The sequence below is a fragment of the Chelmon rostratus genome, chromosome 5 (assembly GCF_017976325.1).
Source record: "Chelmon rostratus isolate fCheRos1 chromosome 5, fCheRos1.pri, whole genome shotgun sequence".
In the NCBI taxonomy this organism is placed as follows: Eukaryota; Metazoa; Chordata; class Actinopteri; order Chaetodontiformes; family Chaetodontidae; genus Chelmon; species Chelmon rostratus.
Genome location: NC_055662.1, coordinates 2,843,990 through 2,871,223, shown reverse-complemented (window position 1 = coordinate 2,871,223; position 27,234 = coordinate 2,843,990). Strand labels below are relative to the sequence as shown.

The 27,234-nt window shown below is 41.5% G+C and overlaps 2 protein-coding genes across 2 annotated transcripts in view; one reads left to right on the top strand and one right to left on the bottom strand.

Moving 5' to 3' along the window:
• The window catches only part of znf608 (zinc finger protein 608), a 47,858-nt gene extending 44,018 nt beyond the window's left edge, over positions 1-3,840 (bottom strand). Inside the window, exon 1 of the mRNA XM_041937866.1 lies at positions 2,878-3,840. Within this exon, the coding sequence (XP_041793800.1) occupies positions 2,878-3,840 (963 nt within the window). The remainder of the gene's footprint in view (positions 1-2,877) is intronic.
• A 3,279-nt stretch (positions 3,841-7,119) lies between these two features.
• LOC121606171 (GRAM domain-containing protein 2B) lies at positions 7,120-25,835 on the top strand. The gene is made up of 15 exons (XM_041936361.1): positions 7,120-7,223; positions 13,155-13,310; positions 14,311-14,430; positions 15,088-15,175; positions 16,653-16,722; positions 17,117-17,220; positions 18,669-18,764; positions 19,044-19,112; positions 19,777-19,866; positions 20,635-20,746; positions 21,762-21,905; positions 22,253-22,328; positions 22,752-22,856; positions 23,028-23,109; positions 25,712-25,835. The coding sequence occupies exons 1-15, from the start codon at positions 7,120-7,122 to the stop codon at positions 25,751-25,753; spliced, it is 1,458 nt and encodes a 485-aa protein (XP_041792295.1). The 3' UTR covers positions 25,754-25,835.
• Positions 25,836-27,234: the final 1,399 nt, after the last annotated feature.

Sequence of the window (27,234 nt, the reverse complement as noted above, 5' to 3'; positions counted from 1 at the left end):
CACTAATTAAACACATCCAGCCTCACACCAAGGTGCAAAACGAGGAGTGACATTAACGGCATTCTGAAAGCTGACAGCACCTCCGTCTGTTCATGGCGAAAGGAGGACGAGAGGCAGGAACGTGTCGGAGCAGGTGGACCGCAGCCTGGACCGGATGGAAGATATGGGAAGAAATGTGATGTTTCAGCCGTCACACTTCTTACTGTTTTAAAATCAGAAGCGAAAGACCATGATGACAGCGTGGTGAGTGGTGCGTTCAACCAATCAGGTGCCGGAAGGATTCATGTCTGGGTGAAGGAGCGAACTGTCAATCACTGATCATCCAGTTGACATAAATAGGCTCCTCTCCCAAGCAAGCATCATTTAAGCCTCTCCTGTTCACAACAAGCGTTAGCAGACATTTTAGCTACTTAAACACAGGTGTAACTAATAAGATCACGAATGCCTGCATTACATTTACATCCATCACTACTGTAATTAGTTGAATCTGAGCTGTTCCTGCAGACATTTCCATGACAAGTGGAAATCAGATGAGTCTATAAGAAGAGAAAAATTGTGGCCAGGCTTTATATACACTCTCTTTAACAAAATGACTGCATATTCAAGTAGTCAGTCTTTTATAAAACCTCAAATCCATTTTACAGGTTTGGGTTGGTTTCATTTTTCCAAAAAACAATGCAAATTAACCGGGGAAGAATTTTTTCTTCCTTGCTGCCGGTGTTTATTGCGGGTGTGATATCAGCATTATATTTTGTTCAGCATCTTATTTCGAGGAATATAAACACATACAGAAAAGTGAAAGGTAAGTGCAGCAGTGTTTGGTATCGGCTCAGCACAAGCAGCTGTCAAAGAACTCGTCCCAAATAAAACACAAATTAAATGAGTCCATCTGAGTTTTTCACACATCCTGGTCGAAACAAGTCCTCAAACAAAACAGGATGTTTGTCAGTGCCTACTGCAGGTAGAATTACTGGGTTAAGATTAAAGATGGCGGTCATGGTTAAAAGACACCAATGACTGTCGGTAGACAAGAGAATGCAGACGGTGGTCTCAGGGGTCCAAGTCAGACACTTTGTACAACCAAACCATGCAGCCAGACCTGCTCCTCGAGAGGTTTCACAATACCGCAACAACGTCACACTGACAGACAGGAGTTATTACTCACATGACCACAAGAAGCTCTCGCCACATGTGAGCTTTAGGTCAATGGTAGAACAAATGACTGACACCAGCATTAGTCTGTTGAGGACATAGTCAGCCTACTGTTCAAGATATAAGAATCGGACCAAAAGTATTCAAAGCCAAGTTTGGTTCCTGACGGTGCTTGATACTTTACAAATTTATCCCCAGCTTCGAAACCACCCCTGCAGACACAGGTAAGCATCCCGCTGTCAACACGAGGTTTCACAATGAATGCAAAATGGATTATTATTGATCGTGTCTCCAGATAACCACTGTTTGTGCCAACACTCAGTCGGTTATATTTAAATCTGCACATCTTAATGTCAAAGTGAATCGCAGTTTTTGGTGTTTTAGGGCGTGAAAGCCTCTCGAGCTGCACTACAACCATCGCAGGACTGGAAAACTCTTCAGCGGAGCCCGGATTACTGTTGTCAGGGAATGAATTACAGTCACCACAGAGCTGAGGGTGAGTGTGTGTGTGTGTGTGTGTGTGTTAGTGTGTGTTTCACCGCCGAATGGGAATCCTTCAGATCAACAAATAAACAAAGCAGCCGGGGCAGGCCAGCGTTCCTCCTGTCAGCAGCATCTGCCAGCAGCAGGGAGGACGGTTTTTCCTGCCTCCTCTAATCCTGCATCCTCAAAAAAAAAAACTCCTTCTAGACATCCTCCATCTGTTTCTTTTTTTTCTGTGTCTGTCAGACTCTTTCAGCTTGTGTCCTCTGCTGTCACGTCCAATTTCACCCTCTCTATCAAACATCTCTTTCCCCACTTCACCTCTCCACCCATCCCTCCATTATCCTCCATCTTTGTCTCTCCTGCGGATGACTTATTTAAAGCCCAAAATGATTTCACGAGTGGCAACATCCCTGCTGCACCCTTAAACGACTAGAAAATGGACCTCAGAGTGGCTCGTTAAACCTCAGCGGTCCAGCCTGTCAGGCTGCAGCATTTATGTCTTATTTAAAAGGATTGTGACCCACACTCTCATACCTGATCAATCCTGACATGATGGGTATTTTCCCAAAATGACAAAAACAAAGCCTGTGCAGATGCAACAAAAAGGTGGATTTACAGAAGAGGTTCATTCTTCGTCCCTCTCACCTTCGCTGAGTTGATGCTGCACATGTAAATAGTTGCTTTCTCCTTTTATCTCCAGCAAACACAAGGAGGCCTGGATTAAATGGTTCCGAAAGGAGGAGGAGGATGGAGATGGAGGACACACTGCTGCTGCTGCTGCTGCCTCCCTCCTCCTCCTCCTCCTCCTTCTCTCTTCATCTCCCCTCAAAAAAAAAAATCTCATCTCTGTACATCAGCATGGTAAATATCAACAGACAGACAGTGAGACTGGGAACAATGACTCCAGCTGGGCAACAACAATAGGAAATAAATATCATGTGTCAGGCAGGCGGTCATCCAAGCATCCATTTAAACATCCCTGCTCCGTGTCTGCTGCTGTACAGGCTTCTTTGTGGCCTTCACACCTGCATCTGTCTGACAGTGTGTGCTCTGAATATCAAAAATACCTCATTTCTCTCCTTTTCTTCCAACGTCTCCGTCCTCTACATGAAAGACCTCCGCCTGAAAACATCGCACAGAGGGATGAGGCACGGCTGCAGGTGTGAGGTGATGGCCGCTGTGCCTGTCTCCAGGTTCATGTGTTTTATTATTGGCCTCCAGACAATAAAAGCTGCTTACCTTCTCGGCTCCTCTGTGTTTCTTGGCCGCCGGCGTGTCGTCATGCTGCCGCCTGACAACAATAGCACCGCCGCCGCTTTTAACTCCACAGTCGAGCGCGGCTTTGCTGGCAGCGCCGCCGCCGTTACTCCCGCAATTATTGTTATTGTTTACGTTGTTGGTGTTGCCGTTATCCCCCATGATCCTGGAGTCCGGCGCGGCGCAGTGGCAGTGTCCGGGGCCGTCGCGGCACAGATGATGCTCGGGCAGGGCGGACGGCGGGAGGAAGACGGAGGGAGGAGGAGACGAGCCATCGCCGGGCTTCTCCTTCCTCGTCCGGACTGAAGGAGCTGGAGGAGCGGCGGCGTCCCTGTCCCTCTCCCTGTCCCTCTCCCTCTTCCAGCCCCGGATCACGTTTTTCCCCTTCCTCTCCTCCTTGCCTTTGGCGCAACTCGCAGGAGAGGCCGTGCTCACTTCGGAGACGCCGTTGTTGTTGTTGTTGTTGTTGCCGCCGCCGCAGCCGTCCGCGTCCCTGCTGACCGCTGAAATCATCTCCAGACCGTCTCCACCGCCGCCGCGTCCTTGAGCCTCCCGACGCTGCTGCTGCTGCTGCTGCTGCTGCTTTCCGACCCCGACGCACAACTCGCCGCCGCCGCGCACCGCGACGGCAGCCGCCGATCGATCCGCCGCCTCCGCTTCCTCTCGTCCCTCCCGGCCGGCTCGGCTGCGTTTAAGCGCAGATCTCCTCGGCTCCGACCCGCCGCTGCCGCCGCCGACAGGTCCCCGGGTCTGGAGCGAGGGCAGGGCCGCGTGTCTGTCGGCTGAGCCAGCGGCGCTGGAAGAGGAGGAGGAGGAGGAGGTGATGGAGATGGAGGAGGAGGAGGAGGAGGAGGAGGAAGAGGTGGAGGCGGTGTGAATTGGTGACAGCTCCCTGCAGTCCGTCAGCATCCCTCCATTCTCCCCAGCTCTCAGGAAGCGGTTCATCTCCTCCTTTCCTTGTGTCCTTTGTCGATCTTCACAATAATCAGCATTCAAGTCATTGTCAGCCCGCCGCAGTGTGGCAGGGAGCACCGAGCTATAGGTGGACACATACAGGTCTGTTATAGGCTGCTGGATCAGGCCTGCTCCATCACAAACTACAACAGGCTGAGTGACAGCTGTGAGGCAGAGGTGCTCATTAGGATATTATGTAGTCAAGGTCCCATTTCTAGGAACAACAAAGAAGTAGAAAGGATACAAGCATACCCTTTATTTAAACATGTTGATAAAACACCAAAACAAAATGCACACATTTCTGTTTTCACATGAGATAATATAGTTAAAAAACAGTAAAATAAAATTCTAGTAATCTAGTGTACCTTATTGTTTGTTTTCTGTAATGATGATATTCTACAGAGTGAATGAAGTGCTTTATTATTTTTTTCTCTCCCATCGTGAATAATATATTTGACAAATATCAAAAGCCACAAATTTGATTTAGCAAAGAAAAAAAACCTGACTCCTGTCAGCAGATGACGCTGCTTGGCCGCAGGGGGGCGGTGCAGCGTTTGCTCTATTGTTTAAACGTCTACTCAGGTGTAGCTGATTGGATGTCGGCGGAATTTCATGGGCTGGCGCATCTCATCAGCGGCCCCTCTCTGGATCCTTAAAATCGCACTGATTGGTCACAGGGGGCGCTATAACATCTCCCTGTTTATATTTTTCAGCACCTTATAGTGAGGGCATTTTTAGTTGTCTCCAAATGTGATATAATCATACCATTCTAGTAATAGTAACGACATTTACTGTGGTCAGTAATGACATCTCAGTATTCTTAATGGTATTTTATATCATACTATATCACATCAGCACATTGTCTAACTTCTGCTGCAACACTCTCACAGCTGTCATGAGCTTGATGAAGCACTGAGTAAAACACGTCCCGTCCATGTTGATAAAAGATCCTCAAATTCCCTTTGACAGCTGAGTGTACAGACCCAAACATTTCCATTTCACTTTCTCTGAGGATATTGGGCTGTTATTTTGAAATTCACTGTCAAAAGTATAAAGTAAAAATATAGATGTGTAATGTCGGAGGTAGAAATACATACAACAGCAAAAGTCAAAGTGTGTTCTCCAAAGCAGGTGTGAGACACAATCTTTATTTACACTTTGCACATAAAAATCTAACGGCAGCATTTGGCAGTTAAAACTACATAAAACTGTAGAATACTTATTTATAAGGATAATTAAAGTCATCACAAAAAATTGATTTGTATAACACAACTTCCTACAAAAGCAGTTGAACTTTACTGATAATAAAACTGCTGGGAAGTTGAAGAATGGCAATTAAACACACACACACGCACGCAAACACACACACACACACAGAGATGATGACATTTATTTCCTAAAGGGAAAAGTGACTGAATTTACCTGTTGAGCTGCACCTGCTCCTACTGCTGTCTCATTATTCCAACAATTTGTCCATTTTGTTTCAGTTATTTTATTTTTATTTTCTTTTTCTCTTCAGATTGACAATTTCCTTTTAGTTTCTGTGGTCGTCCTTTTCAGGAGTAAAGTCCCATGTGCATGAATATACACATACACATCTATGCTTGCAGTTTAAGTAATTCACTAGAGAAATTTTCTTTACATTTGAAACACAAATAAGCATCCTTTCAGAATACAGTGTGTAAAATATAATGTGATTAATGTGCTTTGAGCTTCACAATAGCTATAGAAACTAGAAACCTTCTCAGCCAGATAGATTAGAATAAACAGGAATAAACTGACATGAATGAAACTTGTATAAAGCCTTACATTATTGCCACTCATCTTTCTGCTGTCGGTGTGTGACGGAGTAATACTCAGAGAGATCCTGTCTCTCTGTGGTTGTGCGGCTGCAGTGAAGAAATAGCGTTTTGCAAACCTGAACAGTCAACACATAAAGGGATTCATTACCAGAGTCACTAAAGGGACAAGAGGAATAAATGTAGATAAATGACAATTTAGAGTAACACAATAAATACACCAGGAGGCCACAGAGTGCATCAAAGCATTTGATGACAGAATATGAAACTTTTATCATCCTCGAGAAGGCGAGTAAATTAAAAAGACATTAGACTGCTCTTACAGTAAAGCGCTTGGCTGTGTGTCTCTGAGCAGCGATACTGGAGCTGTAGAGGGAAGCAGAGTCAGTCCTCCCGCTCTGTGAAGACATTTGTTCTGAAAGAATTAGATGCAGGAATTTATTGGAAGCTATTGGTTTTACAGAAGCTCTCGACAGAATGGAAATTATGCCCAGTGTGGGTTTGTGAAGACAGAGACTGATACATCAATATTTTTAGTCTGAGAGTCAGTATTTGTGCCAGTAGTCATAACTCTTTTGGCTCGGACCTCATTTATTCTCTCTCCCAAAAGACACATAACTCTGTCGTGTAGTCTCATTAGAATTTATTCTTTATTACACTAAGAAAAGTGTATTTTGAGCCCAAATGGTTACTTTGTCAGGTACAGATAGATCAAACAGACTAAGGTCTGTGTCACTGGAAAAATTGTTTTAGTATCCTTACCCTAACACTGTAACCCTAACACCATAACCCTAATCACTAAAGCTAAGGCTAACACCATAACCACTAACCCAGCCAACTGAATGTGTGTGCATCTTCAAGCAGATAATAAGTATAGCACAACACAAACCAGCATCAAACCTACAGGGAATCATCAGAAGCAGAAACATGTCCTGGATCTGTCTGTATTGTGGAAGCAAAGAGGTCAGTGTCCCTCCCAGAAATTTGGACGGCTCCATTAAAATTTAGAGAAATGTTTTGCAGTGAAAGTACAAAACACAGTCAGCTTGTCTATTATTGACCAGAGTCACTGATAAGAGATTTGGGGCAAGAGGAGGAAGAGGGTTCAGTGAAATGTCTACAGTAAACGGCTGTTGCACACTGTACTGTCATCAAAACCAAACAAACAGAGCCACTGTACAGCCAGTCACGCACAGTGAGATCATGTTTATTTTGCATGGGTCGAGGAGGTGTGTCGTCTATAAAATGCGACATGTCCTGCAACACGTTGAAGGAAAAAAGTGTCGGACTGGCAAATACGAACAAACTAATCTAAAGCAATGTGACCTGGTCTGCTGAACTGCCTAGAAAGGGTAGAAGGTGGGTTTATCCATATCCCAGTGTACCACATGGCACAGAAATTAGGCTGATGCACAGTATATTAGCTCGGTAAATCTGTGTCAAAGTGTCAGCCAGCCATTCAGCCGCTGCAATGGAGAAGTACAGCGCAGACGACTTGTTTTTATTTAAAAGGAAGCCCACAATGTCCAAACCTTGCTGTGCTCCGTCCAACACAACCAGACATCATCACCACCGGTAAGGAAACCTTCTGTTAAACTCTTAATTCGCAGTGTTCAACAAACCTATTTTGAATAGTGCAAGGAGTGCTGAATTTTGCATTGTTTGCAACATTAATCAGTTACTCCACTGTTTTAGCATCTCACTCCTCAAAATTGATCAAAATCAATGCAGCAGAACTGGACATATCATCTTTTTTTATTCCACACCTTCTTCTAGAGAAAAGCTGGTGCCTACATCACCCACAGTGCAACAGTTCTGTACAACTAGCCTAATATGTTAGTCCTGAGTGCGGCTCATGTAGCCTGGAGCCTCTAGGCTGCAGCAGAGATGAGGAGTGGGCTCACTTCTTTCTAACTCCACACGCCCAGATTTTTTTTCATTTTCAAACTTGCAGTCTTGCAGTCACCAATTGATTTAAGTGACACCACTTGAGGACAATTATCAGACTTCGCTCAGCCTCCTCTGGAGCCACAAACTTTTTCACATATGCAATATTTCCCCCAAACACGTGGAGACACACTCTGATCACTGAAGTTCTCTTTTATATTGTGAGTCGGAAAGAATGAAATTTAAAACATTGTCCGCACTCCAGGCATATAGTATTGCATTTCTATCTCCAACTTGGGGGACAGATTTAAAGGAAGTGGTCAAAATAGAGTCTGAGACGAACGTGTTGATATTTGATGTTTGTAGCAGCAGCTCCTGAGCTGCACTTCATACTGGTTGTGTTTGTGTTTCAAAGGGCGTCTTGTCTCTGTTTACTCTGCACAGCACGCAGGAGACTCAGCCTGCAGGAATGATTGTGTCTCACTGTATTTCACTACATCTTAATATGAATCAATCAAGCAAGCAGCTAAAGTGAATTATATTTCACAACTTTATTTCCAGAGCAGGTAGAATTACTGTCCAGCACTGGCTGTTGTAGTATTCAATAGTATTTATTAAAGAAACATTGACACCCATAGAGCCACGAGGGATCCTAACACGACAACAACAGATTGATTTGTATTTCATTAGAATTTGAAATAAGTAACAAATGAGATTTGACAGAGACAAACGAGAGTACATGCAATACATGCAGAATGACAATAAATGATTGTGTAGCAATATAATACTCATCTGATCTATAAACTAAAACTATACATTTTAAGATTATGTAGAGAATGAGAAACAAGACGAGAGTTGAATGTAGAATCAAATGAAAGACCTCTGGAAAAAAAAATGGCAAACAGCTCAACACTGTATTTCAAAGTGCAGCATGTTTAGTGTGTGTGTGTGTGTGTGTGTGTGTGTGTGTGTGTGTGTGTGTGTGTGTGTGTAATCAGTCTGTGAAGAGACTGACGCGTCAGCAGAACGAGTATATATAAAAAATGCAACAGTAAGAAACACTGATACAGTTCAGTCTGGTCCTCTTCTTTCAAGGACTATTCAAGGGTTCAGACTTGGTCTAAAGGTTAAAGTTAGAATTAGGTTTAGGTTAGACGACTCATTCAAAATTGATATCATTGCGATGACAATACTTCAGGAAGTTGAAGCTTCCCAAGTATAGAAGCGTGTGATTTATGTGTGTGTTTGTGTTCATCGGTGTAATCTATTTATATATCTGTATATGTGTGTGTTCGTGTTTATGTGGCTGTTGAATGCTTGAAGCTGAAACAGAACGAGACACTGACATACAAACACTGAGAAACTTCATAACATGTTTGTTGACTGTCATTGTGGTCCAGTGACCTACAGCTGATATCAGTCAGCCCAGATTACACACACACACACACGCGCGCGCCTGTACTTCTATCCTTGTGAGGACACTCACTGACGAAACTGTATACCTTAGCCCCGTACCCTAACCTTAAAGGGCCAGTGTGAAGGTTTAGGAGGATCTATTGCAGGGGTGGGCAAACTTTTTGACTTGTGGGCCACAAAGGGTTCTAAACTTTGATAGGGGGGCCGGACCAGGAGCAGATGGATGGAGTGTTTTGGTAATCTACCTCATAAGAGAAAATAAAGTCTCATGGGATATGTAGAAAACATGTGCTTTAATTTCAATTGAAAATGAACAAAAGCATTACAACAAAATATCTGTCTTTGAAGTTCCACAGAATTTAGCTATTTATTGAAATGACTCTTAAAACACTAAAAAATTAAATGAATAAAATATTTTTTTCATTACTAAAAGTTGTTATTTTAAAGCACTGAAAGTTCTGTTATCCTTCAGGTTATTTTCATCATCACTCTCCTCCTGACTGTCTTTTATTTAAAAAAAACGGTAGGAGATGCAGGTCTACTCGTCCTGCTCCTTCTATTCAATCATCCCTAAAGCCAAAACTCAACAATGACCAGCACAAGGATGGAACAGTGACAACGCGCTTTCCGAGCCCAGGCTTATTGAACAAATTATTTTCAAATGCATTTTTTACATAACACAACAGAGAAACTTCTTTTTAATTTCAGTGGGAACATGGTTGTTGGTCTCCCTCTTTAGCCAGTGCATCAAAGAGTTAGTTTTGTTGTTGCATCATATTCATATCATATTCTCTATTCAAACACCGCCACAGTCTCTTGGCATATCAGACATACAGCAGTTGATCAGTGTTCGGTAAAAAAATATTTAGTTGTCCACCCCTTATTAAAAACTGGACATTCTCTGTCCACTTTTCTTTTCTTAGCTCCGCTCATCTTTACAGAAGGGATGAGGCCCGAAGAGTAAAGCGCAAACGTGGAGTAATACAGTGCACCTCAACAAAGCTCAATGTATCTAGAGTGCGCCATCTATTGGGAAAAAGACAGAATTGCAGGGAAAATAAAACATACAAGGTTTATTAATATAATTTCTTCAAGTTCTGCGGGCCGGATCAAAAAGCTCAACAGGCCGCATATGGCCCCCGGGCCATACTTTGCCCATGCCTGATCTATTGGCAGAAATGTAATCTAATCGCTATTATGTTTTCACGTATAATAACATATATAATCATCTGAAAATAAGAATAGTTGTGTTCTCATTACCTCAGAATGTGCTGTTTTCACAGAGGAAGCACGTCCTTCTTCACAGAGTCTGCCATGTTGCACCACCTCATGTTTCTACAGTAGCCCAGAATGGACAGACTAAACGCTGGCACATGGGAGAACCCTTCACGTTTTAGCAGTAGTGAGTCAAAGGATAGGGAGGGCTAATATTTGACCAGCTATCATATCCTACTTGTTTCACCGACCATGCACAACGTAATAATTTATTTTAATAATAATGTTTGTAATTCGCATTTCTATGCAGAGATCAAAAATGAGAAAAGACAGTCCCGATCGCAAATAACACACAGCACTGACGGCCAAAAAGACACACCAGTCAAAACTACACAACCCATCTGACCGTGTCCAAAGTTACAACAAAAAACACAAGGTTTCCAAAAAGGAATTTAAAAAAGACACAAGGTTTCCAAAATATACAAAACTAAGGATGCAAGAATAATCAAGGAACTTAACGAGATGACAAGGTTTTTAGCAAGGCTAGAACTGGCATGGACGTTTCATAGGGTACACAAGACACTCTGGCACTGGACAACAGGAGACGCAGGCTATATATACATGAGGTTACAATGAACAGGTGGAAACAACCAGGGCGGGGCAGACAATCAGGAAACACACCAGGAAGTCAAGGGTCTGAAGAGAGAAGAGTTAGAGTTTCACAATAAAACAGGAAGTGCATCACAAAGCTAGACACCAGTGAACATACAAATGAACAGATCCGAGACAATAACACACTGCACAAACACAACGACCACACAACACAACACAACACAACGACCTCTTTGCGCACACCAACATGCCACTAATAAGGCGACGCAATAAGTCAGAAGTAGGCAGAGTGCTAAATATGATGCAACCACAATATATGACAGCCTTATAATTTTATTACTACGTTATAATCAATGTAGTATTATGAAATGTTTCACCCTCTCATCATATGCGTCAATGATCTCATCTGCCTGTACTAACGAGCTGACGTTAACATTACCTCTTGTTCCTGGTGGCTCATCTCTCCCTACTGCAGCAGGTGTGCTGGTGCTGCTGGCGGATGCTGCATCACTAAAGTTAGTGGGTTTTTCTTTTGTCTTGAAAAATGCCCGTATGTCCATTTTGTCAGCAAAAGCTAACTAGGCTAGTTATAGGCAGGAAATAATGAAGTAATGCTTTGCAGCCAGAAAGGAGTGTGATAGCCTAGCTACTTGAAGAGCCTGGCCAAGTATTTGAAAGTAAAAATTAAAAACTTATATAGAGGTAAAAATTACAAATGTTAATTTCAGCAATATTTATTATCTACCTACATTTTGTGTTTTAGCATGTCATTTTTATGAGTTTATTGTTTTTCCAAAAGTCTCTGATTGGCTAAGGCATTTCAGCCCCTCCCTGATCTGACCAAAGAAATGCTGCAATAGTCAATAATCTAATAACTTCAGCAAGACAGGGACTACACAGATTTTTTATTAATTAAACCAAACCAGTATGCAGTCTCGGCCGCACAAAAAAATATACAGCAGTGAATTTTAGGGCCAGCTTAGCCTTCTCTAACCTACACTACCCACTGCCCCTGGGTGAGAAGAGGGGCATTCTGTTTTGCAACCCCACCGCAAGATACCACTAAATCCCACACGCTGGACTTTTAACCATCATAACTAAATGCCTAACCGCAACCCTTACCTTAATCCTGACCTAAACCTAAACCTAATTCTAATTTAACCCTTAAAACCAAGTCTGAAGCCTCACACAGCCCTTTGAAGGTCTGTCAGAAAGTGAGGACCGGCCAAAATGTCCTCAGTTTCCAAAAGTATTCTTACTCTTGAGGTATAAAACTCAAAGTGATTCTCACAAAGAAAGCTACACACACACACACACACGCACACACACACGTTAGGTTGCCATCAATTTTGGGGACATTTCATAGACTTACATTAATTTCCTGGAGACACTAATCCATTTTGTCCCCACAAGTAAGGTAAGTCTGTGTAAACAGATTTATGTCTCCAAAACATGAGGCCACACACACGCATAGTTTATTTTCTATTGTGCTCGCGTGACACATTTCTCTAAATGAGGTAGTGTTTTTTGAGATAACTGAAACTTGATGCATTATGAACCTATTAGAAATAATCAATAATTAAGAATTGGTTCTACAGTTTTGACAAAAAATATAACATCTGCCTCGAGCAGGGCAAACTTAAATTGCCAGATTTGTAAAGGAAGGCTGGTGACTTCCTCCCTGTAACACAAACTTCAGACACACTATATTCTGTACTTGCCTGGTGAAAACTCAAACTCACAACTTCCATGTGAAGAAAACATTAGTTCACTGAACTGTTATTGTAGAGGACTGCAGACAGTGTAAAGTGATACAACAGGTGTTTTCTTGTCCCTCCTGTTGTGCATTGATACATATAGTAAAATTGAATTAATTCTATATTTTATATCAGCAAAGCGAAACTGGTCAGATTTCATCCTCTCGTCTGTGCAGCCATGAGAGGTAAAAAAGTGGGAAAAAAAAGGAGAAGAAAGTGTTGTTCCTATGTAAACTGAGCCGGACAGAGCTGCCTGGGAAATCACCGTGTTCCCACTGTCACCACATATCTCCAGTTTCTCTGCCGGCCGAGATTTTATGTGAATGGAACAAAACAGAACAAAATAAGACACAATTTGTGAGCAGTGTGCAGCAACGTAGAAGAGTGCAAAAAAACTTTACTCTCCAAACAAAGCTGGGCAAAATGTCACGGATCAAAGGTTTAAATGCTCACACATACACACACACACACACACATACAAACACACACACACACACCAGCCAGTCCTGCCATCTGATTGGCTGTGACACGTGAGACCAGGAGGCCCAGCAGACACTCCCACAGACAGGTGAAGCAGGGGAGCAGACTGCAGTGTCAGTTTGCGTCTCAGCTCTCACAGCAGCAGAGAGACGGACAGGACAGCACGACAGACGGCCGTTTGGTTGATGAAGCTGTTGAGCGTGATGACAGAACAGTGTGTGAACCAGCAGACGTCGCAGGAAGATGCCAGGAAGTGTAACAGAGGAACCGCAAAGCATGAGGAAAGGGATTATTAGTGAGTTTTGGACTGCAAACAGAAGATGTCTACATTGTAAAGCAATGTCCTGGAGATGTTGGGATTATTTGTTGTAGTAGTGGTCGTGATAGTGGTGTTGTTATGAGTAGCAGTATTGGTGTGCTGGTATTGGATAGAAAATGAATCACACTGCACAGCTGTAGAGTGCCTGTACCTCTATAAGTGCTGAAACAGATAAATCAGCCGACAGGCTATTAGCTTATCAAAGATAATATGAATCCTTATCTGTGTATACACACTGTTGACTGATAAGTAAAGAAATGTAAAAGATATGTTTAAGGTCATTTAGAAACAGCGTCTCCACTGGATAGTTTGTTCAACAGAGAGCACTGACAAGGTATTTTGTGTAAAAAGTCAGACTCAGTGAATATTTTGGTCAGTTTTTTTTAATATTCTAATTTAAAGGATTCTTAGCAGAAATGTTTGTTTTCTTTGTTTAAGTTGTACATTTATGTTAAAAGTGAATATCAGCTGATTCTAATATTGGATTAGATTTTCAAATGTCTATATTGATATCACTCCAAAGTCTAGGGTAGGTCTGACTCTAATAAGGACCCTCTATATTTAGCATTACTGTATGTCTCTATGTTTCTCAACACGTCGGGGTGGCAGGAGATCTCTCACACTAATATTTGTTTGATATGTTTTTAATTAAGGCTAAGACTAGAATTAAGACAAATCAAAAACAAAAAATGTTTTATTTGTTGTTAGGTGATGATGATGTAAAAGCTTTAGTTTGGTTCATAAGGCTTTGATTTTGTCTGATATGTCATTAAGTTTAGAATGGATTTAAACCCAGACTTAAACTCAATTATTCACTATTCTTGCAGTATGTTGAAGGGAACATTTATTCCACTGATAATTCAAATGCTACTAATCCCTACGTTTCCTTCCTTCTTAATCTACTCTCTCCATGTAGCTGCTGTATTTTGTATAATTTTGCTGCGTTGTCTGAATGTTGTTTTCTTGCTGTCTGTAGCTCAGATGCAGAAAATGTGGAGGAGCAACAGAGATATGAGAAGCCAATCAATGAGTCTCTCCAGGCCATTGATCTGGAGCAACAGGAGCTCTCAGGCAGGAGGAAACCAGCATTAGTCAGGTAAACAGCTGTGTCACGACAGGTCCAAACTAAATGCAAAAAAGCAACTTTTGTGGCTTTAAAATCGCTTGAATCAGATATTGTTACTGTAGGCTACTTATTTTTAATTTAAATTTTCATTCATGGCAACTGGGTGAACAAATTAATAAATATCCAGCAAAATTACCTACAGCATGTGAGCTAATACAAACAGATGGTTTGGTCTCTTCTAACGATAAGTGACGTGAAAATGTATCAGTGGATTTACTGCAAGCATCCTTCACACTGGTGACAGTCCTTAGTCTTCTTCCTTGCTGTCACAACAACACAGGCATTGGTGGAGACCAAACCAGAGCAGAGAATAATAGAGAGAGAATATAGTCTGACGTTGGTGAATATTCTGGATGTGTAAATAGTATCTGTCAGCTTGTTTTGATGTTTTTCTGCCCCCTATTGGTCACAAACTGATGTGCTGTGCAGCTTTAAATATCTCTTAATCTCAATTTGTAACTAATTATATACAAATTTGAAATATTATGTAAATATATTTTGAATTAGAGTACTAAGGGTCACAGACAAACAAGATTTAAGGTATAATATAACAGTATATTGGATGTTGTGTCAGTTGTGTAATAAGTTAATTCTTCTCTGTCTGCACTGATTTTTATTTGTATGCAGGTCAAAGACCTTCGACCACTCCCTGCTCACTCAGGTTCAGACAGACTCAGATCCCAAGTTAGAGAGGAAGAAGTCTCACTACAGCCAGGTAAGCATTCATTAAGTAAACCCTGCTGCATCTTTTATTACACCATAAACATTACAGCATGGGTTATAGCAGGCAGTTGTTTTTCCAGCTGAGTGATATCAGATATCATGTTGCTGACTGGCTGTTTGAAATTTGATATAAAAGGTACAATGTGTAAGATATGTCAAAGGGGCAGCCAGATAAACCACTGGCTGCTGATCACTGTACTCTTTGCTGTAGCTATCTTTGGCTGTAGCTACTGGCTGCCATTAGCTGGTTAGCTCAGTTAGCTGTGCAGCTAGTGGCTGACTGAGTCTGCCTGGAAGCTCAGAGCACCAGAGGATTGTTGGTGTTGACACCGCAGACTCTATAGCCTCCCAGCGAACACGGCTGGACCCGGCCGAACACAGCTTCTGAGGCCGAAGGAGGCCAGTGTGACCACAGGGATTACAGTACTGATGTAATTTGACAGCATTTGGCACTAGGACCACCCTTACCATTGTCCACATCCCCCTTACATTCAGACAAGGCTGCACTGTGCATCCTAAAATCACCACTTGACAACCACTTGCTTTAAAATATCAGAGCAAAGAATTGAGTTGACTACTTCCTACGTGAAGTGACGACAGAATCAGACGCCTGGTTGAAAGTGAAATGCTGTCAGCATCCCTGCATTATATCAATGAAAACACATATAAAGTCAGCTCTTAGTTTATCTGTGTAGGACATGTACTCAGAGCTCACACATTATGGTTCAGGTGTGAATTTTGGGGGGCTGCTGTCAAGAGAGATGATTGGTGGACGGGGGTTATTAAAATGGATGTTAGAGATTATATATATAAATACAGTCATTGGTGGAGCATGTTTCTGAGCCTCTTGGGTGCTCCTCATTCAGTTCGGGTCAGCCTCCTCCCATTTGGTGAGATTCTTCCGCAAACTTTTAACTTTTGTGGCAAGTACTCCATCACTCTCACAGACATCTTTCTCCTTCTTCTTCTTCTTGTGGATGTGTGAGTGAACGACTTCTCGTCAATAGATGTTACAGCGAATGTTCAACATACTGCCACCTGCTGTACCGGAGCAGAATGCTGCAGACACATCAAACAGGCGGCTATGCCACCCATCCACATTACTGCGAGCCTTCTTTTCTTTTCTTTTCTTTTTTAGATATGGGTTTGCAGGAAAATGTTTAAACACACATCTTACACCTTGGACCTTTGAGTTGGTGATGCTTAAAACTTTCAACAATATTTTAAGAATGAAAAAAACTCATATCTAAACTATCAACAGCTTCAGTCTAAAAAGGGCAGTCAAAACCTCATATCTGCCAAGTCTGAGTAGTTTTTACAGCTCCTGAAATATAAGTAATAGTCACACTGTGCAGTTTCATTTGTTTCTCAAGCACATTCAAGTATCACTTAGCATCATGCACAAATGTCAGTGTGAGTATGTTAGTAGTGCATTTTATCTGTGTGTGTGTGTGTGTGTTGTGTTTCAGCTTTCGAAGAGCAACTGCCAGTACCATAAAATATTTAAGGAAATCAGCAAAGAGGAACAGCTCAGACAGAGTAAGTCTTTAATGATCACAATGATCACCCTCCACCTTAAATACTGAATGAGGGATTCGATCATAGTTAACATGGTACCTTAAACACTAGATGAATTTCAAGGAGGTTCACATTTTTTAAAATCTGTACATTGTACAATCTGTAAATATGTCTAGATTAAAATAGTTTTTGGTTGCTGTAACTATTCCTACTTTCCATCAAGCACAAGTAAATAATTTAACTTCATGTAACCTGTTAGAAAAAAGAAGTCTTTTTTAAATAAAAAGGTAGATATGGCAGATCCCTTTTTTGTTTTGGAGTCCAGCACTGTATTTGTCTTTTCTATCATTTTTCCACTGAATTTGTATTTTGCAGATTCCCCTCAGTAACCTGATGCTATTTACCTGTTTGTCAGGTTACACCTGTGCTCTGCAGAAAGACATCCTCTACCAGGGACGAATGTTTGTCTCTGATCACTGGATCTGCTTCCACTCCAAGGTGTTTGGCAAAGACACAAAGGTACCGTGAACTGCTGCAGGACTTACTGGTAGTGGCACTGGTACTGGCTTACTGGTGGTGTGAACATCCAGCTGCAATATTGCTGTTGAAAAATGTTCTGTCCCAAAGGTCTTTGGCGCAGAGCCCTCAGACCCTCTGACTTACATCTCTTGTTTCTATGTCCCAGTGATGCAGACTGTGTTTTCTGATGAAGGCTGTGTTAGCACCTCTTACTGGTGAATGCAGTGAGGTCTGATTTGATGGGAGATGTTGGTCTAAATTATTGACATTCACCAGGAGTCACTTCACAGAAGGCTGTCAGTGCAGAGCACAGATAACAAATAGTATTCATTTTTATCAAAATTTTTATTGAAGACAAGTAAACATGAAGTTGTAGAATTTTTTACTTCAGATTATTTTATTTAACTTTTTATTTTAGCACTATAGCCAGTGGCCTAATAATGTGGCCTTGGCCCCCCTTGGAGGCATCCCTGACCATACTACATTATTGAACACATATATCACACTACCTTCTGCAGTGACTGGATTTGCTTCTCTTAGGCGTGGCCTCTAATAATCAGATCGTAGCAATGATGAGAATAATGATGAAGAAGCTACTCACAGCTGGTTCTCTAGGTTTGGATGAGCTGGTCTTGAGCAGAACTGAGTCTTTGTAGGTCAGTTTCGTGCAGAGCTGCTCTCAGTAGCAGGTTGTTGCCCTGCAGCTCAATGATTTCAAGCTGTAGGCTGTCAGGACCGCGTGGAAAAAGAGCTAACCAGCTAAATTTACATTTTTTTTTCTATGAGTTTGGCATGGCTGATCGATCTCAACACTACAATACATACTGTTGATTTTGCATTCATCCGAATCTGACTCAGAAACTCAAAGTGAATTATTTAAGGTGCAGACAGTTTACAACAACTTTACTTGGCCGTCATAGTTCACTTTGCCCCTGAAGTTTTTAGGTCCACAGCTTGTACCTTTGACTTTTCAAGAACTAGATATTTTCTAACACAGTAGTTCACCTTTTATACTAATAATTCAACCATGAGTGTTTCATGTCAATCCAAGCTGCGTAAGAGCTCCCACTTGATGTCACCTAGCCTTGTCTATGGACATAATGACCTGGAACCAGGGCAAATACAACTCTGTGGTGGGGACCTGTGTCAAAGTTCAACAAAGTTTAGCTCTGCACAAAAACTACACACGAGAGTATATTTACTCACTTACTACTAACTTTACATACTCTACCTGCTGGTGTGATTAGGCCTTTAATCATAAACTGGCTGCTGAAACAGGCCTCTATCCAGATCACCTGATTGGATTTCATTTATTTGACTGATGAGGTCTCAGAGTGTCTGTGACAGTGAGACCACTGCCTCCCACAGGCTGAGTGATACTGTACCAACAGAGAGTAAACTAGTCCCTGCAGGGCACAACTGTTCATCCTGGTGTTTGTCCGTCCCAGATCGCCATTCCAGTGATGTCCGTCACTTACATCAAGAAGACCAAAACTGCCATCCTGGTGCCAAACGCTTTGGTGATCGCCACCGCTAACGACAGGGTGAGAAAGACGACTCATAGTTTCATCTCACTTTCACTCACTCATCACTTCTCTGAAATGTTGTCATGAATTCCTTCTTTAAAACATAACAACACAACAAACCTGCCAGGGCTCGTCTGATTTTCTCTGTGTAAAAAATTTACTTGTGTTTCTGTCTGCTTTGCCACACACACACACACACACACACACACACACACACACACACACACACACATACACGCACATACACACAGAAAAACCTGCAAACTTAACAAAATAACTGTTGTGCTTTTGTTGCAGTATGTGTTTGTGTCCTTCCTGTCCAGAGACAACACCTACAAGATCTTGATGTCCATCTGTCTTCATCTGGTAGGACAGACTTCCCACATGCAGCCACGTCTCTCTCATTAGTCACCGTTAGAAGGTCACTGGCAGAAAACCTATTGAATGCAATTTTGAAACTACTTTCATTGTTTCATTGTTCTCAAAATGAAATTTGACCTTTTTGTCTCATCAAACACAAGTAAAAGGGCTCACAGATGCATGACAATGACCTAAAAAACTAAGGTGCTTTTCTTAGTTCGTTAATAGTTGAAGTTTTTGTTTAAAAAGCTATATTGCATTGCCACATAGTGTCACACCCACACATGTAATGTGTAACTAATTATTTGTGCAAAAGGAGAAACTTGATGTTTGAAAACTGACATTTTCTTAAAAAAGAAAACATGTTTTAAATGAATGTAAAATTTACTGTTAGTAGTTCTGCAAATGTTGCATTCAAGGACTCAAGAACAGAACCGTTGTATCAGACTGCATTAGTTTTAGCTAGATGTGCCTAATAAACCAGCAACTAAGTGTAGATGTAGTAGTGACATTTAAATGAGGTTGTATTCATTTGTAGACTTCTCTTACATTTGTTCAGCTTGGTTAGTGTTCATCTGTGGATGATGAAACATGCTATCATGACCATTATTGAGATTAATCACTTCTGATGCGAGTAAAACTTTATTTTACATCATGTGTATCTGTACAGGAGAAGAGTCCATGCAGCAGTCCCATCCCCTCCTCCGCTGAGAACAGCTTCAGAGGTCAGAGGTCAGCTCTGTCGCCTCGCTTTCCTCTGGTAGGTCAGACACATACTCACCAAAACCACTGAAACACCACAACATTGTGCAACGTCAGTTAGAACATGATAGACGTACTAATGCTGATCATTTGTACAGCTGAGCCAATCACATCACTTGGTTTTATCACTTTTACAATGTTCCTCCCAACGAGTTTGAACTTTGTAAACACATCATGTTTTAAATGATAGCCAAGTCAAAGGTGAAATCACTGCCATGGAGGGATGGTGGTGGTTTAACACCAAACTAATGTGAATTGTTTTTTTCTGCTCCACCGCATTCAGCTTTCATGAGGCTTGAAGCATGAGGCCGATCAATGGCTGAGGCTCATGGGAGCTGCAGTTGTGAAATGCTAACAAAATACTTGATTATATTTATCTTGAAATATGGACAGAAAGAATCCACTGAGGCTAGCAGGCAGGCGGAGCAGATGGAGCAGAATAATAACACTCCAACAGCTAAATGCAAACTAATCATATGTGCCAAATTGTTGTATGATTGGATTTTGGGAGGTTTTTTTGTTTTACACACCAAACAAAATTGTCTCCAAGACCTTGAGTCCTGACTCCATTGTGCTTAGCTCAGATTTTCAAGCATCAGTCATATTTTGCTCAGACATCCTTGTGGCCCATGTTGTTGTTTTTTTCTTTAGATGATTAAGTTATCCTTCCACCCCACAGACATGAAAGAGGACTAAAAATTGCTCAGTGCTCAGTAAACTAAGTGACCCGTCAACTAGCCAACACATTGCCTGTGTGTCTGTGAAGAGTTTTCCAGGTGATTTCAGTGACCTGGATGGAGCAGTGAGACAGAGGAGGCAGGAGATGGAGGAGAGCAGCAGCTCCGACTCCCAAACCCACGACTACGAGAAGATAGCAGGTATCAACCGACCAATAAGCAGCAGCGTGGCAGCCACATGCTACAAATGACTAGCTCATAATTTTGAGAATCCACAAATGTGCATCAACAGACTCCTGCTGTTAACAGACTCAAACAGCTTTTACTAAATTAGCAAACAAATGTCACAAGGCTGAAAAAATCAGCTGCAGAAAGAGGGTTTTTCTACTTTTTCTGCATCAGATTCTGCTCTAATTTACCTTCTGCATTTTTTTTATTCTATATTTAATTCAGTTTGATTTACTATTTAGTTTTCTTTCTACTTTTTCACTATTCTCGTAGTTCTTAAGCTGAAAAAATGATTGAAAATCACAAAGCTGAAAGCAGGGCTGGTTTTCTGAGCTCATGAAAACAGTGACAGATGATCTCATAGAAGATGACACAGTCCTGTGGATTAAACTACCCGACAGCATATAAAGTAGTTGAAATGAGCCCAACCTTAAAAATCTGCAGCATTAAAATGCAACATACACATTAATGCAGCAGTAATATTAATCCAAAAACATCAGATATGTGATAAGTAATGCACATGTGAGATATGTTACATATATGTTATGTTATTTACATATATGTAATGTATATAATAGTAAAACACTGAAACAGTGAGTGCTTTCACTTTTAATGCTTACTTAGTTAAGTAAGGTTTTGAATGGAGGACTTCAGATGTGAATACTTCTTCCCGTGAGAAAAGCTCCAGAGAAAAGATGAACAGTAGAGTATGCAATCTAACACCTGAACACGATCCACGGTTAAACAACATGGAGACAAAAGAAAAGATGGCTGCCGTGTCTTATTCCTCTGTGGAGTTCATTTACTAGCAGCCCCTTGTAGGTTTTCCAGAGCCTGCCCAGACTGAGGATAACACATTAGGTGACAGTACCAAAACAAAACCTCCAAATACCCGCTCAGGGTCCGGTTGAGCCTTGGTTTTCATGTTAAAAGTCTTCCCATTCACACCGCTCTGCTTCCCCTGCTTCTCGTCTCTCGAATGCTGCAGAGTTCCCCGTTCCTCCGTTTCTGGATGTGTTGAAGCACACAGACGGTGCAGCTCCACCTGAACGGCCAAACCATCAGCACAAAGTGAAGAGCCAGCACCAGAACCAGCAGAGCTCCGACAAGCAGCACGACACACACCACGCTGGTACGAATACTGGCCTGCATGAAGGCCGCGCCGAGCAGAACTGAGAGGTTTTCATCCAGCCTGTGACTTTTACTAATACAATCTGGACTTTTAAGTGTTTACTCAATATTACTTCAAACGGTCCAATATTTCCTGATTTTACAGTCCATCTTTATGGTTATTATTTTATGATTATTATTGTGATGAGATGATTTTGAGTCAGTATTCCTCCCTGATGGGACTGTTGCTGTTGATCTTATAAAAACCCAGTTTTTTACTGCTTCACAAATCAATAAAGGACCAATAATAATAATAATAGTAATAGTGAGTATTCAGTCTTAGATCAATAAACAAATTTATGTTTCCAGGATCAGAGCTGGTGATTGACAGCAAGACTCAGAAACCAGTTTCTCTCAACACTGTGCTGTTTGTCTACCTGTGTCTGTGAGTTTACTCCCATCCATTCATTCAATCACTCATTCATTCATTCGTTCGTTCATTCGCTCATTTGTTCAGGTCTTCTCTGAGTCTTCCATTCAGTTATTCAGTCTCTTACTTCATCTGTCTGTAAAATCAGCCAATTATTAATATGATACCCATTCATTCATCCATTCAATTCTATATTGTTATTTTTATTCATTCACCTACATTTCAGTATTCATCACTCATTTATTCACTGTGATTCATCATGTAGTTATTCATCTGTCATACAACTGCGTGTTCATTATTATTCATTAAAGACTTTGCACTCACTAATTCAGCTATTTATTAATCTAATTATGGATCCATTCATTCATTCATTAACACACTCCACTTGTCATCCGTCCATCAATCCCTTCTCAACTGATTGTACATGTGTTTCCTCAGAGTGTGTGTCCTGGTCTTCTCTTCCTGTTACCTGGCCTTTAAGATCGTCTCATTGGAGCAGAGACTGACGACGCTGGGCTCCGTCAGCGAGTTCACCCACCAGGAGTGAGTTCAGAGACCACTGGACCACACCGAGACACAGAATCAATATTATAAATCATATCCTGCTGACTCTCGCCCTCTATATTCTGTTCATCCTGGATGTTTGTGGATACGTCCGAATCTTTTCTGAGGATGTTTAAAAATGTATGTCCTCCATTGTGCGGCTTTTCCTAGAAATGACTTTCTGCGGGGGAGTGACGTGAACACAGAGCTTTTCTCTGAACTCCTCACCATCAACCTGATGAAGCTGGAGAAGGTCAGTCTGCATCTTCCAGGTTAGACTGAATAAGACTAAAATATCCTGGAACTTCTCAGCTTCATCTCCATGTCAGGGATGGGGTTTTAAGGAAGCTATGGGTTGAACCCAGATGCAGACACGAGGGGGCACTGGTTTGATTTAACAAAAAGGTAACCAAAATCCAAAACTCAAGAGATTATGAAAAACATTCATGGGTCGATTGGCAGAAGACAAAACAGGGAAACACTGAACAAACACTTGCAAGAGACGTAGCATGGCTCAGACAAAAGCACTAGACAAACATGGCTAACATGGCATGGTTAAATACTAAGACAGCTCACAAAAAAAAAAACATGGAGGATGGCATGGGAACAGACTACACCAGAGGACGCAGGACGAACATTTACATGATTCGTGACAAGACTAGAGAAAACTGACTAGGAAAACACACAAGGAACGTGGCTTGATTAGAGATGTAGACACACTGAAGAAACAATATCATGAACTGGACATGGCTTTGGAACAAGGACAATTCTAACACACTTTCAAGAGTCATAGCATGGCTAACAATCACTAAAGACACTGGACAAACATTTACCAGAAACGTGGCATGACTAAAGACAAAGACAACATTAGAAACACACTTACATGGAACGTGGTATTGACATGAACAAAGAAAAACACTCACTTGTGACATAGGGCTATGGCATGGATTCTCTGACAGCAGGGTAACACAGACAACACTTAATGACACTGGACAAACACTTACATGAAACATGACATGACAAGGAAACATAGACAAAAACAAGACTGGAAAACACTTACATGAACATGGCCTGGACATGAACAAAGACAATACAAAGGAATACTCTTACTAACAGGCACATGGCAAAGACAAGGTTTCTAACCCAGACAACGACCTGACAAAGACTAAGAGGAAGACACGGACTTAAATAGACAAGGGAGGACAACTAATGACACACAGGTGAAACATATCAATCACAAAGGCGGGAAAACACAGGAAGTAAAGCAAACAAAGAAACATAACTTGAACCTTCAAAATAAAACAGGATGTGAAGAAAACCCGACTATGATAACACACAAGAGGAATCTTTACCAAAAAACAAGCGTGCAATGCACAAAAGAAAACCTTCAACATATATCAGACGTGGCAGACACGGATCATGACACTCCACTGCTAAAGAAACGTTGGTGTTGACCACAGTTCCATTGTTTTTTTCATTTGTTCGTATATAAGTCTCTTTTTCAGCCCAATCCAATTCTTAGATGGAGTTTTGATCTGATGCAGCCACAGTAAACTCTGGGAGACAGTGGGTAAACTTGCGTTATGGATGTTTTCCCCCTTCCACAACATCCCCTCATCAACATGTGAAACCACACATGTCAGCAACAGTGTAACCAGACGCTTGTGGCCGTTAATCAAACATTTATAGTCAGTGATCTGTTTATAGGGAAGCGTGGACGTCATCTGTAAGAAGAGCTTGTTTCTCATCCATCAGTCGGCACTTAGTGAGTCTGAGCGACATTAACATTTCAGGCCGACACACAAACAGCAGCGGTAGACAGCCACGATCATGCCAAAACACTGTGAAAATAAAGTTCAGTCTCAAAAATATATCGAGAATCAAAATTGGGCCAGATTGGAAATGCTGCTCATTTCTAGCTGATGACTATGGATTTTCAGTCAGTGAAAATCAGTCGCTAATGTAAGCCAATGCTAATGCAGCTGAGACATCTATAATTTTTAAAGGAAAACCCAGTAAAAGGGTTGTAAATGTGTACTTGATGGCTGTGTATTTAATATAAGGCTAAAAGACTGAGGCTACAGCAACGTGATCCAGGCAAGACAGCATCTTCACCAGCTGTTAACCCATATAATGTAAACAATGAAGCAGCATTGCTTTGTTTTTCAGTGTAGAGACAATTCTAACCTATAAAATACTAAAAATGTAGGCTGATTAAAATGTTCGTCGCTCTAACATAACCCTTGAATCGTTTGGCTGCTTACTATAGAATAAGAACGTACTTGGATTTAGGTCTTGCTTTATTGTTCTTATTTTCAAACAATGTGCTTCATGTTTACATGAGATAATGATTTGAGGATACGAGGAACAAGCCGTGACTGCAGATGTAGTGGTATCCAACACTGCTTTAGCTGGAGTTGCTGAAGTGTGAACTTCCCCAAGTCAACTTTTTGAAAGAGAGCAAAAAAAAACACCACCCTCCAAATTTTGAGGTCGTGAGTGCTGCTTATCTTATCGTTTCATTGCCCCCAAGTATTTTGATAACTTACATGGGAGCAGCTCTGACAATCCATGCGATATTTTATACATACAGTATAATGTATATATTTATATTATATTACATATGTTTAGATTTTGTTTGTGGACAAATTAAGTAAGATTCAACATGTTCATCTGGGAGTGTTGTGGTAGGAGTCAGGCTAGCTGTTCCCCCCTGCTGTCTTAATGCTAAGCTATGCTATTCGCCTCCCAGCTCCAGTGCTCAAATCTCCCTTAGTGAGATTGTTATTGATCCTTTCCTCTCATTCACAAAAAGGAAGAAAATAACAGTATTTGTACCATGTCTGTTGTTCCAGGTACAGAAGAACCTGCAGAGGCTGCTGGACGAAGCTGCTTGAATGTACTGGAAACCAGTGTACGAAGATGAAAGTGCTGTAAATAAACTGGAAATACACATAGTTTATCATAGTGAATGTTACAACCTGACAATACTGAGACGTATTGGACTAACATAAAGGGCTTGAAAATGATGATACGCGCAATCTCTTTAAAAGCTGTTGAAAAGCAACCTAACACTAGGTTGGGAGTGTTTCACTCTGTGCTGGAAAGTTTCCCCTGTAGCCACACCTAACAGTGATGCCATTGGACACTGGCACACCATGGAGTGGACTTTAGATCACTGCAGCAAGGCGAGAAGTTAAACCACTGGAGGTCAGCAAAAACAAGACTTTGAGCTGCTGTTTAGGAGCTTGACCAGCTGCAATTGCAGGCCAACCTGTGATTAACAGTTCACCGGCTGATCAGAAATCAGACCTTCCAGTAGATTTTAAATATAATAGTTTTGCATCTGCTTGATGTAAATGTGGAAACAGTAGTATTCTAAAGGCTCTCACATTTCAAGTGATCAGTTTTGGACGGCAGTAATATTACTTATTTTATTTTTTTTCTCTGTGGCAGAAAATCTACTTTCTCAGCTGCTGTTGCTGTATCTACTTTTCAAGCAGTGAAACTTGAGGGTTTTTTTGTCACAGAGAAATCACAGAGCATCTGAGGAGATCGAGGTTGTGCTCTCAGGTCTGGATTCATCTTCTGACTTTCGTTGTGATCACATTGATGTTCTTGGTCAACTGAAACAGCAAACACAGAAATGTGTTTACATGATGGCATTTCTGACTTGGGCCCACGCCGACTTGGCTGGAACCACTTCTATAGATACTGTGACACTTCACAACCCCTGACTGGGTCTTCTTCATGTTTACCTCATGCTGCCACAGAGCTGGACACACTGTCTGATGTGGAATAGAAATGCATAAAACCTACAGTGCAATGCAGGTAGTACAGGTAGTTAGCTGCTGCCTCTGCCTGGAGACCCTAACAGCCTTTTTCCACCTCAGGGATTTAACAACCCCAGAACCTGGGGCTGCTCGTAATGTGTACTATATGAATTTGTTAGCCTTTGGTAAAAACTTCTTGACTGTGTTTGACAAACTGTAAACAGATATACACCATTAAAAGGCATTTAAAAGGCAGGGCTGTGGCGCTGATTCTGATTTCAATAGAACATGAGATGCATGTTTATCCCCTAACTGCAGCTGTCCACCATGTTGAAGCGTTGCTCTGCTGTAAGCATCGTGATCCTTTATTCTTGCATAATCTCCACTGATCTTTGTCATTTTTCCCTTGAACTGTTCGGTTGTGTTTTGATCCCCATTTCTTGAAGATGTCGAACCATGATGTGACCTCACATCTCTTTGACCAATCAACTTCTGCAACTACCTCGGCCTTGCCTTTAGTGCCGTCACCTCATGAGCAGGCCCCAAATTTATTTCTATGAACTGCAGCAGAGAACAGGGCCACACTGTCATTCTTAATATGACCA

What these genes read in the sequence shown, in the direction of transcription:
- LOC121606171 (XM_041936361.1), top strand. Translation starts at nt 7,120, where the DNA reads ATGGAGAAGTACAGCGCAGACGACTTGTTTTTATTTAAAAGGAAGCCC. An exon ending in AGGAAACCAGCATTAGTCAG is followed by an intron (nt 14,431 to 15,087) that starts GTAAACAGCTGT and finishes ATTTGTATGCAG; the next exon opens with GTCAAAGACCTTCGACCACT. An exon ending in ACCTGATGAAGCTGGAGAAG is followed by an intron (nt 23,110 to 25,711) that starts GTCAGTCTGCAT and finishes CTGTTGTTCCAG; the next exon opens with GTACAGAAGAACCTGCAGAG.